This window comes from Perissodus microlepis, chromosome 6, assembly GCF_051167445.1.
Source record: "Perissodus microlepis isolate ML-2025 ecotype Zambia chromosome 6, ASM5116744v1, whole genome shotgun sequence".
NCBI classification, from domain to species: Eukaryota; Metazoa; Chordata; class Actinopteri; order Cichliformes; family Cichlidae; genus Perissodus; species Perissodus microlepis.
Genome location: NC_140466.1, coordinates 20,139,250 through 20,154,849, shown reverse-complemented (window position 1 = coordinate 20,154,849; position 15,600 = coordinate 20,139,250). Strand labels below are relative to the sequence as shown.

The window sequence follows — 15,600 nt, the reverse complement described above, 5'->3', positions numbered from 1 at the left end:
GTGACAGCTCTATATCTATGAGCATTATTAAGTGCTATTTCCTAAATGTTTCCCATGATGCCATCTATTGATAACACTCATTTACAACCACAACAAATGAGCTTTCCTCTAAAGGACAAGTTTAAAATTGATCATCTTCATTTGTTACTTCTCTTCACTTGAACTGACTGATTAAGCTGACAATCACAAAGGTTGCCTGCAAGTGATTGTGGCTGAAGAGCTGATCAACATTTGATTTAGTCCTGTGGTTGTACAGATGTGGGCAACAAAAAAAACAACTAAATAAATAAACACATAAAATAGATAAATAAAACTGTTGTGTTATTTTGGTATAAAATTTAATAAGTCACAAACATCATGAACAGTTTATGCATTGTAACATAGTTAGCCGCCAGTTTAAAAAGGTACACTCAAACATCCAAATGGTAGCTGTTTTCTTTTATCAAACACGTTAAACCATCATATTACTTAAAATTCCACAAGGGAAACCCACATATGTGAGGGGAAAAAGCCATCCTATTATTAATAACAAAAACATAAACCCAAATAAACATGTTAAATTAGAGGCAAACTTTACATTTTCATACAATCTTTTTGAAAAATAAACATTAAGAAACATCTTCTGCAAAACTATGTAAAACTTCTGTACAAAGTCAGTTGTTATCCTATCTGGTGGATGTCCCTGCAGTGTGACGCTGGCAACCTCTGAGTTAAAAATTGGAGATGTGGTTTTAGATGTTTGACACAGTATCAAGCTGAAGTCCCACGTGCCTGCAAGAAAAGCAAACAAAAACACTCCACTTTTACATCATCTGGCATGCAAAACCCAAACCTACAGCAGTGGTTAGCTTATTTACTTATTGGATCTTTCGTTCCAGGATTGTAAACAAATTTTCAGCTCACCATGGGCTTCATCTCACGACCATCTCCATCATCTGGCTTTTTCCAACCCATTTTTTTACTGTTTTCAACAAATTCCTGAAAAGGGGGAACAAAGAGTTATACAAAAATGATTTAACTCTTAGTTCAAAATAATCTTCTTGCAAGGTTAAAAAGCAAATGAGAAAACATTTGAGCAAACACTGCGACTCAAAGCCAAAAAGTTATAAATTTAAAAGAAAATGTCAATATTAGTAATTAGAAGTTTTTCATCTTATTCACATATTCAAGTAAAACAATATAGTAATTTTTACAAAACGCCATGTAGGGTTAGAGGGATTAATTGGCAGGAGAAATGTCTTTCCATGGAGTCCAGGAGTAGAAGGCCAGTTTTGTTTGGGGGGTTGTTAAGTGTTTCGGGTAAACAGTATCTGAACTGCCAATATCAATCAAAGAGACATTAAAAGCTTCTTTTTTTTGTTTTTTAGAAAAGTTATTTTGTGGATTGCATGTTCTCCCCATGCCTTGGTTCTCTCTGGATGCTCCAGCTTCCTCCCACAGTCCAAAGACAAACATGTTGGTTTAACTGGTGGGTCTAAATTGGTCGTAGGTGTGAATATAAGCATGATTGGCTACCTGTCTATTTTAGAGAGACAGAACAATTGCAACGGTTTGCTATACACCTTAACCTCCTGCCTATTTTGACATGAGCACAGAATGTCTCCAGTCTTCTGTTACTTCATATTCTCAAATAAAATAAAAAAGGACCTCAGATAAAGGACAATCCCTCATCTCACCATTAATGCCTTGTCCATGTAGTACTCTCGCCCAGGGCTGCCATCATTATACTTTGTGTCCACAGCGAAGCACAGAAATAGGACATCGACCACATTTTCAAACACAGAAAGGAAGCAATGGGCCACCAGGAAGGCAAAGACACAGACGATGAGAAGAGGCAGCACCCACACCGTGTAGTCCCTCTGGTAGTTCAGAGCCAGAACGCCGGCAAAAGCTGTGCAGGAGACGATAAGAATCTGAGAATGAAGACACACAGCTGGTTAGAAAACACACCTCAACAAGTGTTAAAGTGGGCCAAAAATGTACGTCTAGGCAACGTGGGGGCAGAGCAAACAAGTTATGAAAACACAGACATGTTGACATGTGTTGATAACGTCAGCTTTCAAACTTAGTTATTTGACACATTTGGTACCTTTCCCAAGAAGAGGACAAAGTCGCCGACAGTGTTAATGGCGGCTACTCTGAGCGCGTTCTCCACCAGGATAAGGAAAGCTTCACGAGCCGAGGTGCAAAAACTTGTGCTGTTGATGGCTGTGGCTGTGTAAGCGTTCTGAAATCATTTGACATTGAAATGCAGACGGTAAATACTTGGATAATCTACACACAACATACAGTTCATTAAAATGTGAGTTCTTACTTGATTCAAGTATGCTAAACACTTCTCAAGGCACCACAGACAGCAGACACAGGCTTTTACCATGCAACGGGCACAGGCATTTTCCTATTAAAAAACAGACAAAAACAAAATGCAATGCATGTACAAAGATGAAAAGTTTTAGAATATGTATTATAATATAATTTAAGAGCTTTAAACATGACTTTTAAAGCTCACCTTTCCTTTGAGCTGACTGTGGATGTATGTCAGGATTAGACGAGGGATCTTAACCAGTGTGATGATGAAGGAGCCTTTGGCCAAAGTACCCAGGTGGTAGCGGATAGTACGTGCCATAGAGGAAATGATAGGAGTTGCTGGCATCTGAGACTTGTTCCTTAAGTTAAACAAATACAGAAGAACCTTACAATCAGCTAATGCAGCATTAAGCATCTGGTGAGATTAAACCCGAAGTGCTGTCTGTTACTTCTTTTGTACCTTGTGAAATAGTAGGTGACCACAGCTCCAGCAATAGTCATCTGCTGGAAGGCAAGGATGAACTCACTGATCCAGATGAGACCCACGACGTGATACCACACCAGGAACTGAAGAGGCCCTTGCATTTCATACCCAACCACACCTGTAGAGTTGTTTTTTACTGGTGTTCCTATGAGGGGAAAACAAAAACAAAAACCCAGCATGACTTTCAGTTGCTTCAATATGAATGTTGCAGTTTTTTCATTCATTTGGCTGCCAGCCAATCACTGGAGTTTATCTGATAAGATGCAGGTTTGATTCAATGATATGCATATGAAATCCTAGTAACTACAACAGAAATGAAAGCCACACAGTGATGTCATGAATGTAACAGCCTACTTTACTGTAAAAGACACAAAGCCACTGAGCAGCTGCAATTACAACCACAGGAATTAGATTTTAGCATTAAGAATTTAATTTTGATTAAAGAGCTTGAGCCTATTGGTGGATTATCCCCAACGGAAACATAGGCAATGATTTAGGTAATTGCCAAATAAAACAAATAAACAATTCAAGACTTCACCATTTTACCGCACAGCTACGTTCTTACTTGCTTGTCAAGTGTCACATCATTCTTTCCCTAAATTCCTTACTTCCAGAGATCTATTTTCTAGATTTTTTTTTCTAGAAGATTTAGGAGTCCTAAATTATAAACTGTTTCCCTCTGATTTATTAAAAACACATTCCACTTAAAAGTTACAAGCAGTATTTAAAATACTTTGTAACCACTTTTAAAACATCATTCATAGAGATGTGTCTCATTTCTGCTGGACAGCTATGAACCCATGTGTACCAACTAATGCTCCTTTATTAATGTACACTTACTGAGGATCATTCACAAAAGACTTTCAGACAAAGCCACTGTATTATTTTATTACTCCTTCACAGTATGTTATTTGTCTTGTGTGTGTGAACTTTTAAATTGTGCAAACTGAAATCAACTGAATTGCTGCTCTTGTGCTGACCTTTCATTTAAATACTATTTAAAACCCGCTGTGAAAAAGAGAATGAGGAGAAGGAAGAAGTGGTTCTTTCTTTGTCCGTTCTCCCACATCACGAGACTTGCACAAGACTCCGAATGTGGGAGTGCAGTCATGCCACAAAACAAAGACAAAATGTCACAAAGCGACAATTAATATTCCGCTTGCTTGAACTCATCTGACGCTAGAAAAAAACTGGTGCATTGCAATGTCAATACACAAACTGAAGCAAACAGCAACTCAAAGAATTCTCAATAATAACAAACAGACACATAAAAAAGAAACTGTAAAACTGTGGTCTCCGATAGGCCTTTCTTCTAACCTGTTGTCCCGAGGAAGAGAAGCACACCAATCCAGTAGATCCAGAAGAGTATGAGGCAAAGGAAAGTCCAGAAAGGCTGCAGGACCAGCAGGGGAAGATGGATGAACACCTTACCCGCCACATGGAACAGGGAGATGGTGAGAGCCACACGCTTCCTCATGAAGAACATCACCAGCAGGAGAACAACCTGAAGCGTTTCACAAGTTCAGTGGAGGTGTTCAGTTTGATGATAATTATGATTTTTTTCTCTCTAATACCAGCAGAAACATGTTACAATGTTACATGTATATATTTCATTCTTCTGAATCACTGCATTTCTTAAACTGTAAGTATATAGCAAAGCATCCACGTATGTGTACATACCGTGAAAATAGTAGCACCAATGGCATAGAAAAGCAAAGCCTTAACATTATCCGATGCCACTTCTTTTCCAAACACTGATGTGGTGTTACTGTTGAGAGCCTTTCTGTGGTCTACGTAGAACCACCACAGAACGCCCGTCCCACCTGTAAAAGATCATACCCACGTAAATGTTGCTTTTTTTAAAAGCAGATAAACTATAATGTTCTGTTGCTGTGACTCAGAGCGTCGGATTAAAAGATGTTACCTGTGGAGCCGATGATCACCAGAACTGTGAGAATCCACACCAGCACTTGGGAGATGTAACGAATGACGACCATCATGATCAAAGAGAGAACTGCATCAGAGAAATAACAGACGACGTCACGTGAGTACAGAAAACAATGTTAACAAGAGAAATGCCTAAATATCTGCAGCCTAACTAATACAGAAATGCAGCATGTATAGTTTTATAATACAAAAAACATCTTTTTTTTTTAGTTGTTTGGGATATTTCTTGTCACGGTTCAGACACATGGCATATCAAAAATATTTTTTCTCCTCCATGTTATAAACCATAAACCAAGCATGAGAAAATTAGGTTGAACAAAAACAAACATTTTGTATTTTATCTCTTCTGAAAAAAGACATGACATAATTTTAAACAAAGCTATTTAACCTAACTAATGAAAACTAATAATTTTAAAACACAAACCAAACTGAAAGTCAAACTAAATGTAAAACAACATAAACATAGGTTTCGGAGAGTAACGTGAATGAGCTACTGGCTATAGAGGAATAAGGAGCACTGTGATAGACAGCAGAGGCACGGTTATAAGGAGCATCATAGGCAAAAGTGAATAGTTCTCCAGGGTTCTTAGAGGATATTCAAAGCTGTTCCTTTGAATGTTGGCTGCTTTTTGCTCCCTTTTTTTTCTATACTATTTTATATCTGTCAGACTTTGTTATATTTGGCATTTTTCTTTGATTCAACTAAAGAAACAGGAACAAATTGCGTATTTCTGCAACAAGCTGATCGGTGCACCTGTGGCTCATGGGACAGACAGGGTCATCCACAAGTCAGAAGGTCAGTGGTTTTAAAGCTACAGTTAGAAAATTGTTTTGTATGTGTAGACACAAAACTGGAAATCTCTTGAGTTAGGTGCTGTTTTTGCACTGGAATGATTTGTAGGTCTGTTTTAAGCAGCTCATCAAAAAAAATATTACTGAAAATGGTCAGGTACAAGAGCTGGAGTGAAAATGTGGGAAAAAGCAGCCAATGTCCAAAGAAAAGCTTTGAAAAAAAAAATCCTCCAGAAAGCCTGGAGAACCACTGCTCAAGATCACTTAAAAAATACAAGGAGGTCTGGAAGCAAAATATAAAGAAATTAGGCTTGGCTTAAGACTCAAATGTTAATCACAGCCTTAGCAATGTGGCTACATCCACTCTACATACTATTGCAAATCACTGTTTTTCCTTCTGTATCTGTTGTTTTTTTAAATCTGTAAGTTTCAAATATTTCATTAGGCATAAAGAAAGCTCAGACAGGACCACTCGAGCTTCAATCCGAGGAGACTTGTTTATACCCCACAGACGGACAGCATTTGGGCAGAACGTCCTCTCTGTCAAGTGAGGCCATCTGTGGAACAGTCTTCCTCAACCCATTAGAGAATGCTCTACACTCAATTTGTTTAAGGCAAAGGTTAAAAACTGGTTATGGACAAATCAAGTGTGTGATCATGTATGAGTTGTATAGTTTTAATGTTTTATTTGGGAACAGAATGGTGTGTATGTGTAAGTTTGGTGATGGAGTTTTTATTATGAATGAATGATGAATTTTTATGAATTATTATGTCTATTTTTTATGCTTAAGGACAACAGATGGAAATTAGCCCTTGGCTATAATCTGGTATGTTTACATTCATGTAATTTTTTTTTTTTACATTTATGTTCATTAACATGCACTGTCCTAAATAAAAATAAATAAAAAATAAATAAATAAATAAATTTGTCCGACTGTTACAAAACTATTTGAGGGCTATTTGTCAGGAATTATTATTATTATTATTATCGTCATTATTATTGTAGAGAAAGTCGCTCTGAATCTGAATCACATGAAAAAGTCTGTCCTGTAGCACTGAAAACCAAAACCCCAGAACGAAGCAGATCAAATAACTGAGATGAAAGACGTCTGAAGCTGACATGAGATCAGCTCTGTCTCATGGGGATGAGTTAAAGCAGACCTTAAATTAAAGCTTGCGGGCAGAACTTGAGTGGATACGACGACTGTAACCGCTCAAACATTTCCTGTTTTTTCAGGACAAAAATAGCATCCCTTCCAATGGTTTCCTTCCTACTGAATCCTCGTGAGAAATTCGAGCTGTGCAAGAGGGGCAGCAGAAATCATAAAAGCAAATCTCATACTGCAAGCTGGAGTTATACCTAAAGCCAGAATGCAAAGTCCTATGATGATCTCTTTGCTGGCCATCACCCCAGAGATGACACGCTGCAACACAGTGTTGTCGCTGACAAATGTCATAAAAGCTTTGGCGAACTGAGTGTAGCAGCTGATATCCGTAGGAATACAGCGCCGGAAAAGCAGGACCGATTTACTGCAAAGAGCAAAAAGACACAGAACACAGATTTTTATTCATTTCTAGTGACTAGGTCTCCAAGAAATAAATGATAGATTGTGGAAAACCATTTTTCTGTTGGTCCTGGAACGTATTTAAGCTAATAAGAGTACAGGAGAATTAATTAATTAATTTAAAACGAATGAAAGAACTATATATCTATATAGACAGATAGATAACCTTGGTGGAACAGGCAGCTTTGGACACTTGGTTGATTTTTCTGATGAATAGCTTGTGTATCTTGTAGGAGTAAGATCATAGGAGCAGAGATTCGAGCCTAACAGAAAGAAAAAAATATATCACATGTTCAAATTGGCAAAATGCTTCAACATACAATTATAAGGATGTTGGTGAGCAATCTTTTCTGTAAAATACTTGCACTTCTGAATTTTCTCACCATTATTCAACGCAAACTGCTTTAAATCAGAGTATGTCGTCAGCTCAGTAGATGGACACTTGGAAACACACAAAGCAATGGACTTGATCTTCCTGTTTATTAAGTCAATGTTGCAAGGATCGAGAAAGAAAACAAACCTAAAAAAGGAAGAAAAATTTGATTTATTACCCATCTGATACCAAATACTTCCTGCCCTTTACTTCAAAATGACCAAAAAAAATAAATATCACCCAATCATCGGTTAAGATGAGGACAGAAATATTAGCCCCACTATGAAATTTTCATTTTTAAAACATTTCCCATGAGCTGTTGAACAGAGCAAGGAATTTTTAAACTACTTTTTTGAACATCCTACATTCATTTTAGATGTTTAAATTATTTTGCTTTACACATAGGAACACAATTATTTCACAAAAATGAAACTAACTAACTAACTAACTAAGAAAGTAACTAACTAAGAGTCAAAATGCTAATAGATGCTAATAGTCGGTTGTGTGTCCTTTCCTGCAGATGCTTGTCATAGTTTTCAACACTCTCACACGTCTCCTGAGCAATCCCAGCCCATTCTTCTTTGGCAAATCTCTCAATCCCTCCAGATTTGATGGTAGGACTTCAGTTCATTCCACTGATTTGGAATGGGATTAAAGTCAGAGCTTTGTACAGCTAGTCCATAACTTTCACTTTCATCTGGAGGTAGTTCTTCATCAGGAGCAACGTACGTTTTGGGTTGTTGTTGTGCTGAAAGACATAGCAACCAACCAGATCCAGTTTTGCCGTTTAACGCTTGGGGTTTTCTTTCAAAATCTTCACATATCCTTCTTTCCTCGTGACTCATTCCAGTTTGACGAGAGTCCCATTCCAGACGCACTGAAAGCATCCCACAGCATTTGGGTTTAATGGCTCTTCCTCCTTTCTCCAAACATAAGCAGAGTTTTTATAACCAAAGAGCTCTAGTTTCATCTCATCTGACCAAAGGACCCACTTCTAGTATGCATAATCTTTCACCGGTTTGTCTTTAATATGCTTCAATCTGGCTTAAAGGCGTCTCTTCTGCAGATATTTTTCTTGGTCTGCAGCCTTGCAGGCCAGAGTTCTGGAGATTGTCTTCTTTGAGGCTACGATTCCCAACTTGGCCAAGTCATTCAGTGTCTTGGCAGTTGTTCTGGGGTCTTTAGACACAACTCTCATTGGTTTTCTTTCCAGAGTCTTTGAAAGCTTTTGTTTTCTTACCTTTGCCAGGTTTGTTCAGTACTGTGTGGCTCTCTCTCAATTTCTTGATGATCCTTTTCACTCCAGTTCTTTACACTTGGAAAAACTGTGATAACTTTGTATATCCATCTCCTGCTCCTTTAGTATCAATTCTTCTTCTACAGTCTAAATTGATTTTATTTGTTTTTAGCATATTTTCTCAAGTGCCAGCTCAAATCCTTGGTTAGGTTGTGTACTGTGCATAAATTATGATTTTCTCTTAGAACTTGATTTTACAAGTTTGCACTTTATAAAGTTAAAGCACATCATTGCACAGCAATAGTTTGTGCTATACGTCAATATATAGATGGAGGACTAAATATTGACCGTGGTCTGTTATTCTGTGCAAATACAGATCATTAATGCATTCTAAATAAAACTAGTATGTTTAGAAACGCTATGTTGAAAATCCCTTCGTCTGTTTAAAAAACAGGGACTTGGAAAATCTTGAGGCAGGCTAGTAATTTTGTCCTCATCTGTATATCATGTTTGGTTATTACTATGCCAGTTGGAAGTTCTCTGTCTGGTGAGAAAATGAAAGATGGTGACATTTGCTACTCTGTCAGACAGATCCTTCTTTGTAGCAGAAACGCCTTTTATTCAAAGCCTCCATGGGCAATCAGCCCATCAATAAAGCATGACCCATTGTTTCAGTAAAACATGGCCCACAGGCTGCATGCTGATGGAAAGCTACACCCCAAAACGCGAAATATAATCAAAGACTTCAAAGACAAATCGTGATTTAAAAAAAATCTCATTAACTAAGACTTTCTTTGGGCAAATTATACAAAAGAAGGTATGCTAATAAATTACACTATTCATCAAGGAATGCAAAGAGCTTAAGAATTAGACTGTTGCAACAAAGGGTCTGCATAGCTGAAAATGATGAGTACAGTGTAAAAACATTCTAAACCTATGCCGCATGCAAAGTCATATGTAACCAATCAGACTCACTTGTTTTCCGTCATGTCCCGGCCACTAAGAGGAACTCCCTCAATTTTGGTGTTATTCTTACCACAGGTATTGCCATAGCTGTCATATCCGAAAACAAGTCTGGCGGCACCTCCGGTGGCAATAGGATAGCCACAAATACATGCCTGCAGGTGACACGGATCAAAGATGATATCATCATAAGATTAGTATAGAATTTATTAATGGTACGCCCACATTAAATAAAACTAATCTAATCTGTAATAAATGCTAATGATGGCAAAACTTTGTTTTTTATTGAAGAATGCTGATTCAACTTTTTGAAAATGTTCTACATTTACAACAGAGTTTTTTTTACATATTCAGATCTGACCAACATACCAGTGAGTGTTTATTAAATGTTAAAAATCCCTCTTACAGCACAGTTCAACAACACCACAAACCTCAGCCTCAAAAGCCATCATCGTATCACTGAATCTCAAGCTCGCAAAAATTGTTTTTGCCAAACTGGATATACATCAGTGCTGTTACTGCAAAGGTTAGCAGCTATTTGATGAAAGGCAGCAACTTCACTGCTGTCTAACTCACTAACTGGCCAGCACAACAAAGAAGGGACATGAGTTAATGCACTCCGTCGTTAAATGCAGAAGACCTGCAATGAACCCTGCACTCATTAAGTTTCTTACTGATGTTGCTTTTAGATGAGTTCCTGCTGACCTGTTAAGTATTGGAGAAGTGCAATTACACAGCTACACAGCAGGCTCCATAAAGGACCGCGAAGTGTGATCAACACCTCATAAGATAGTTTTAGATTTAAAAAAAAAAAGGAGATATCACAACTTTCTCAAAGGTAGCATTGGCGTGTGGCTAAAATATCAGCAGAATCAGCCACACGCCTATGCTCTCATTCACCTAAAGACTTACCATGCCAATGCAAAAGAGTGTAAATATGATGAGCCATGGGATATCCGTGCAGCTGTGCTCCTCCAGCGGTTTCCATTCACGTTTACTCTGCCAAGGCATAAATAACAGTTATCCTTAAACTCCGTTTCTGTGGAGAGCGCCCAGAAGTACCTGCCTCACTGCCCTCCCAAAAATCTGCAAACTAGCGACTTCGTTGGTACCAGACGAAGTAACAAAAACAAAGAGCTGCTTCTGCTGCTCAAAGAGTGACGTTAACGCTGCGCACGAGCTGTAAACGAGTTTTGCCGTTCGGCTTTTCAAACTAAAAGCGGCATAGCGCCCTTAGGTTTAGCTTAACTTACCTCAGTGCTCCCGCAACACCCCATCGTCGAACTACGAGTACACAACTTCAACAGAAAAAAACTTTTAAGTGCCTAAACTTTATTAAATTTCTTAACTCCTTCGGCTCATCTTCAGTTCTCTTTAAACACTAATTCACTCTAACCACCTCAATGAAGCAAATTCACGAATTTGTTTGCAGAATTTTCCTTCCTTTGGCTAACACCCACTTACGCCCTTCCACTTACAGGTAAACACGGAAGAAGGCAACTTTTTGTATGCGACGTTTAGGGGCTACTGTAAATACTCCAATTACTGAGCTAACAATGCAGCAACAATGAAAGGTTGTCCTTGACGCTTTTGAGCTTTTGCACGACATTTTTGTCGACGAGTCACTACACTTGAACTTGTCCAAGCCTGAATTTTCAATTTCTATTTTTTTTTTTGCCCCGTTGACAAACATTCACAGCCATGAAACATGAATCACCACCAAGCACACTTTCCTGAAAGACCTCTGACTACTTATCCAGGAACACTTTAAGCTGGGAACCCCCGGACCTTATAAAATATTAGCCACAACACATTGATCTAGTAAAACTAGCGAATGCTAAATAGGTATTTTATTAACAAAAAATCCTTAAAAATATCTATATTTGTCGCATTGTGCCTGAACGCAGCACATCGGCTTGCACGCTAGCGGCCTGTGTGGAATTTGGCGCCGTTTGCTGGAGTAAAGACGTAACTGCTGTTTGTGGTCGTGATTAATAGTGGATGAAAGTAGCTTAATAGCAGCAAATAACGCGTGCTTCCTAGTGGTACAAAAATATATCTTTGAAATGAGTGCTGAGGCTTAATGAAGAATAAAATGAAGTTTACGCGGGTGTGTTTCCGGTCTGGTAAGTGTGCCACCTCTGTGGTTTGTCTGTGAAGGTTCTCAGTCATCCAGGTCATCGTAGTCAAAGGAGCTTGCAAAGAAAAGCGTCTGGACTTCTTTAAGTTGCTTGAAAACTTAAAGGGCTTTAACTAGCTTCTTAACTTCTTTAACTTAACTTCTTTAAGTTTCAAGCAACTTAAAGAAGTCCAGACGCTTTTCTTTGCAAGCTCCTTTGACCACCTCTGTGGTTGGTATTTAGCCTCCAAAGGTAGTTAATGTTCAGGTGATAAAAATAAGTGATTTACTGATAAAGCTGTTCTTTGACTGTACAAAAATGAGTGAGCTTGTATGGCACTTGAAACATTTACTTATCCCACTGCACGTCGTGAGCGCACAGTTTCACTCTGACGGGGAAGGGAGGGAGTGTCTGTGCAGCTGGCGAATGGACCTCACAATCTCGCTCGGCTCGGTAATTTCGCTCACTTTTGTGCTCTGAATCAAGCAGCATGTGTATGTAACATATTGAGGAAATGCAAAGGTCAGCCCATTAAGACCATCAACTTGTATTTACCTGATTAATTACAGGCAAACACCTGCAGTCCTTCTGTTTGAGTACTCCAGCGCTTGAATTTTGGCCTTAGCTTAAATGTGAGGATAGGGTGTTTGTAGACCTTCTAGCTCATGACTACTCAGATTGAATCACTGTACACTGTACTGGGTTAGCCAAACCCTTACCCTAACCCTTGGACTAAATTAGCATTCCAGAGGCACGCTAATTTAGTCCAAGTAAGGGCAAGGTGTAGTTCAGTAGAGTCTGAGGTGTTTTGTTTCGTAGTCCTGAAAATCTGCCCCTTTGTGAGTCATATTTTTGTTTTCTTTGAACTTTTTTGCATATTGTAAGCTGATAACCAAACAGCTTACAATATGCCCAAGTTCACAATAACATAGTTTAATGTGTTACCCAAAAGGTTTGCTGTCTTAATGTGAAGGTTTGAAGACACGACTTCCAAGTGGACTGAACGCACACAATATCATGATGAAGAAATGCTTTGCTTCTGGTTTTGCAATAAACACACTGGGTGGGAGACTGTAAGGAAAAGTAACTGTGAGTAGGAGTAGTCTTTCTTAAATGACAAATTCAACATTCCTGCAAAGTAAAATTTCACACATAAAGATATTTTAGTAACTCTGAAGTCCATATGAACACACAGGCAAATTTTCATTCTCAGTAAAAATCAGCATATAATAAAAGCAAGCTAATTCAGATCCTGCAGAACACCCGAATGGCAGTTTCAAGTGTATGTAAGAGCGCTGGTGCAGATGCAGGGAGGTTTCACTTGGAACTGAAACACAAACGAACACGGAGCGGAAACATAGCTGCTCAGAGGTCTCGCTCATCATATGATGAAACGACTCCTGGCCCCTCATTTTCTGACTCTTGGTCTGAAGTATTTCCTGCTGATGCTGCTGTGGCAACAGTGTCCAAGGACAACATGTTTTTTCTGGTTCTCAGCTGGATGAATTAATGCCAGTGCCGCATATGTTCAGCAGAATTCAGGGTGGGAGGGTGTAGTACGTCACTAACTTGGACTGCACGGGGTCTGGTCCAGCATGCAGAGTAATTCCTCATGAACAACAAGACTTCAGGATAAATATTCAGTTTCTCACTTCGCAAACACTGTCCAGTTTGGGATTGTGTAAGGAATCCTGCAAGGTTGGTGCATTTTACCAAGCGTTGATAAATTGCTTACATTTCAAAATGTCTTCCAAGACGAGTAAAGTAATTCTATCACTTGTCTGTATCTTGTTTAAATAAACATGATTCAAGAACAGACAGATTTACTTTTATTTTATAAATCTGGTAAACTTTAGCAAGTCCTCATGACCGTGTGTTTGCAGAACCGTATAAGAATTCATCTTTCTTTGTGCTACTTTAAGGCTACAGAGGTGTTACAATATGCTGAGGTGCAGACGCTTATACGCTTATGAGGCATGTGTTTGAGCCAGAGTGTACAGATCAAATCCAGCTGTCATCACCACCTTACCAGGCTTTGATCCATAAAGTTTGTTTTTGAGATCCAAAATTTTGGGGGCCAGTGACTTTTTTAAGGGGAGAGAAATTTACAAGACCTCTCCGCTGCCTCATAATACTAACACCAATTTGACAGGTAATCTGGCTGAAAGTTCCGACTTCAAAACAGAGCTGATCCATTCCTCCCTGACAGGGGGGAACCTAACTGTATCACCTCACTGAAAGAACGTCTTTGGTTTGGATTCACTACCTGGCTGAAACCTTTCTGTGGGGATTTTGCATGTTTACCCCATGCTTGTATGGCTTCTCTCGTTAGTTGTTTTGGGATCCTTTTACAGTATTAATTGTCAATTCTAAATTGTACTTAGGTATGATTGTGAGCATGAACGGTTGTCGACCTGTCCAGAGAATACCCTGCTTCGTGCCCTATGTTAGGTGGAATGAATGCCGCCCTAGTGATGGACAAGTGCAAGAAAATCGATGAATAGATGCTATGCAGACCCACTAGCTGTGGTTCAGGAACCCCTGGGTAATTTTAGAACCACTGGAATAGTCTGCCTTTACTTAAAAAGTTGTATCCCAGAAAGTTGGTTCTTTTCATCTGGACATTGTTTTTTCAGTGGGAGAAACATTTTGTCAGTCATTCACTTCTACAGCCTCTTCTTCAGTCTTCTTTAGTGACTGAAGAGCTCACTTAGATGAGTGATAAAACGTTTCTCCCACTGAAAACGCAGAGCACAAGTGAACAGAATCAACTTCCTGTGATATCTTTACCTGGGCCATCAAGCATCAAGATAAAAAGTTGTATCTTATTTTTTGTCCTTCCTTAGATGAAAAAGTTACTGCCTAAACAGGATGTTTGAAATTCACATTCCTAACTGTAAACAACATCAGCTTTAGTAGAGAAAGGCTGTTTTTTAGAAGGAGTGTCAAGTAACTCCCATACGGTCACAATAAGAAGTAACAGTTTCATAAAGGTGTCTGTGGAGATTACAATTCCTTCTTTAAGTCCTTTATATTTGGATAGTTTAGGACTTCCCCTCATAAAATAAAAAACTGAAATGGCTTTCTTGGCTGCTGTTTTTGTTTACAGTATGCCTGCTTCTCCAGAATGAGGTCACCAATAAAAGTTTGCTGTTTTTTTAGGAGGGGACTTTCTGGGAAATGGAAGATGCCAGTTTGTGATGCTGTCACTATCTTGTCTTGAATAAGTTGTTTGCATTTGTAGTCATTTGTAGTCAGGGAGCAGCTGAAAGTGGCTTTATATATCATATAAAGACTGCGAGTTGTGAAAGTAAAGAAAAAAAGAAATTCAGGATTCGCTGTGGTTACATATTCTGAAGCTAGATAGAGCATTTATTGTTTCTGCCAATGTAAGGTTTATAGAATAATTGTAAACATTTATAATTAGGAACTTAAATATAACTGCAGCTTTTTTAAGAATACAATCACCCATAGCAAACATAGCAATGCATGCAAGACTCAAATCCCCCTTCCAGGTTGTCCTATTTGGCCAGATGTGCCATAACTCCAGTATTTATATATTATTATATATTTAATATTTTGAAAAAATGTGTTGTTTAAAAGAATTGGGGCTAAATAAATATTCCACTATGGTACAGTAACACACATTGCAGGTTCCTGCTTTTGAATGATGCAGTGAATGACAGTCAGAGTCATATTTATTTATTTATTTATTTATTTATTTATTTATGTATTTACACAGGAGTGTGTGTCTGCTCACCATCAGCCTGGTTTTGCACAGTCAGACAAAGCCAACACACCATAACCAGCAC

At 38.5% G+C, this 15,600-nt stretch overlaps 1 protein-coding gene across 1 annotated transcript; it reads right to left on the bottom strand.

Annotated features, from left to right (window-relative positions):
* Nucleotides 1-316: 316 nt before the first annotated feature.
* slc44a1a (solute carrier family 44 member 1a) lies at nt 317-11,152 on the bottom strand. The gene is made up of 16 exons (XM_084931392.1): nt 10,922-11,152; nt 10,581-10,667; nt 9,681-9,823; nt 7,479-7,615; nt 7,262-7,358; nt 6,891-7,060; nt 4,716-4,805; nt 4,472-4,614; nt 4,109-4,295; nt 2,768-2,936; nt 2,510-2,666; nt 2,315-2,398; nt 2,090-2,227; nt 1,677-1,913; nt 904-978; nt 317-771 (listed from the first exon to the last, which is right to left on the bottom strand). Exons 1-16 carry the CDS (start codon nt 10,943-10,945, stop codon nt 751-753), a joined length of 1,959 nt encoding a protein of 652 aa, XP_084787518.1. The 5' UTR covers nt 10,946-11,152; the 3' UTR covers nt 317-750.
* Nucleotides 11,153-15,600: the final 4,448 nt, after the last annotated feature.

Excerpts from the sequence above, each read along its gene's own strand:
- slc44a1a (XM_084931392.1), bottom strand. The coding sequence starts at position 10,945 with ATGGGGTGTTGCGGGAGCACTGAG. Across the intron at positions 7,616-9,680 it reads CGGGACATGACGGAAAACAA|GTTTGTTTTCTTTCTCGATC; the intron begins GTGAGTCTGATT and ends TTCCTTTTTTAG. Across the intron at positions 4,806-6,890 it reads ACTTTGCATTCTGGCTTTAG|TTCTCTCTTTGATCATGATG; the intron begins GTATAACTCCAG and ends TCTCTGATGCAG.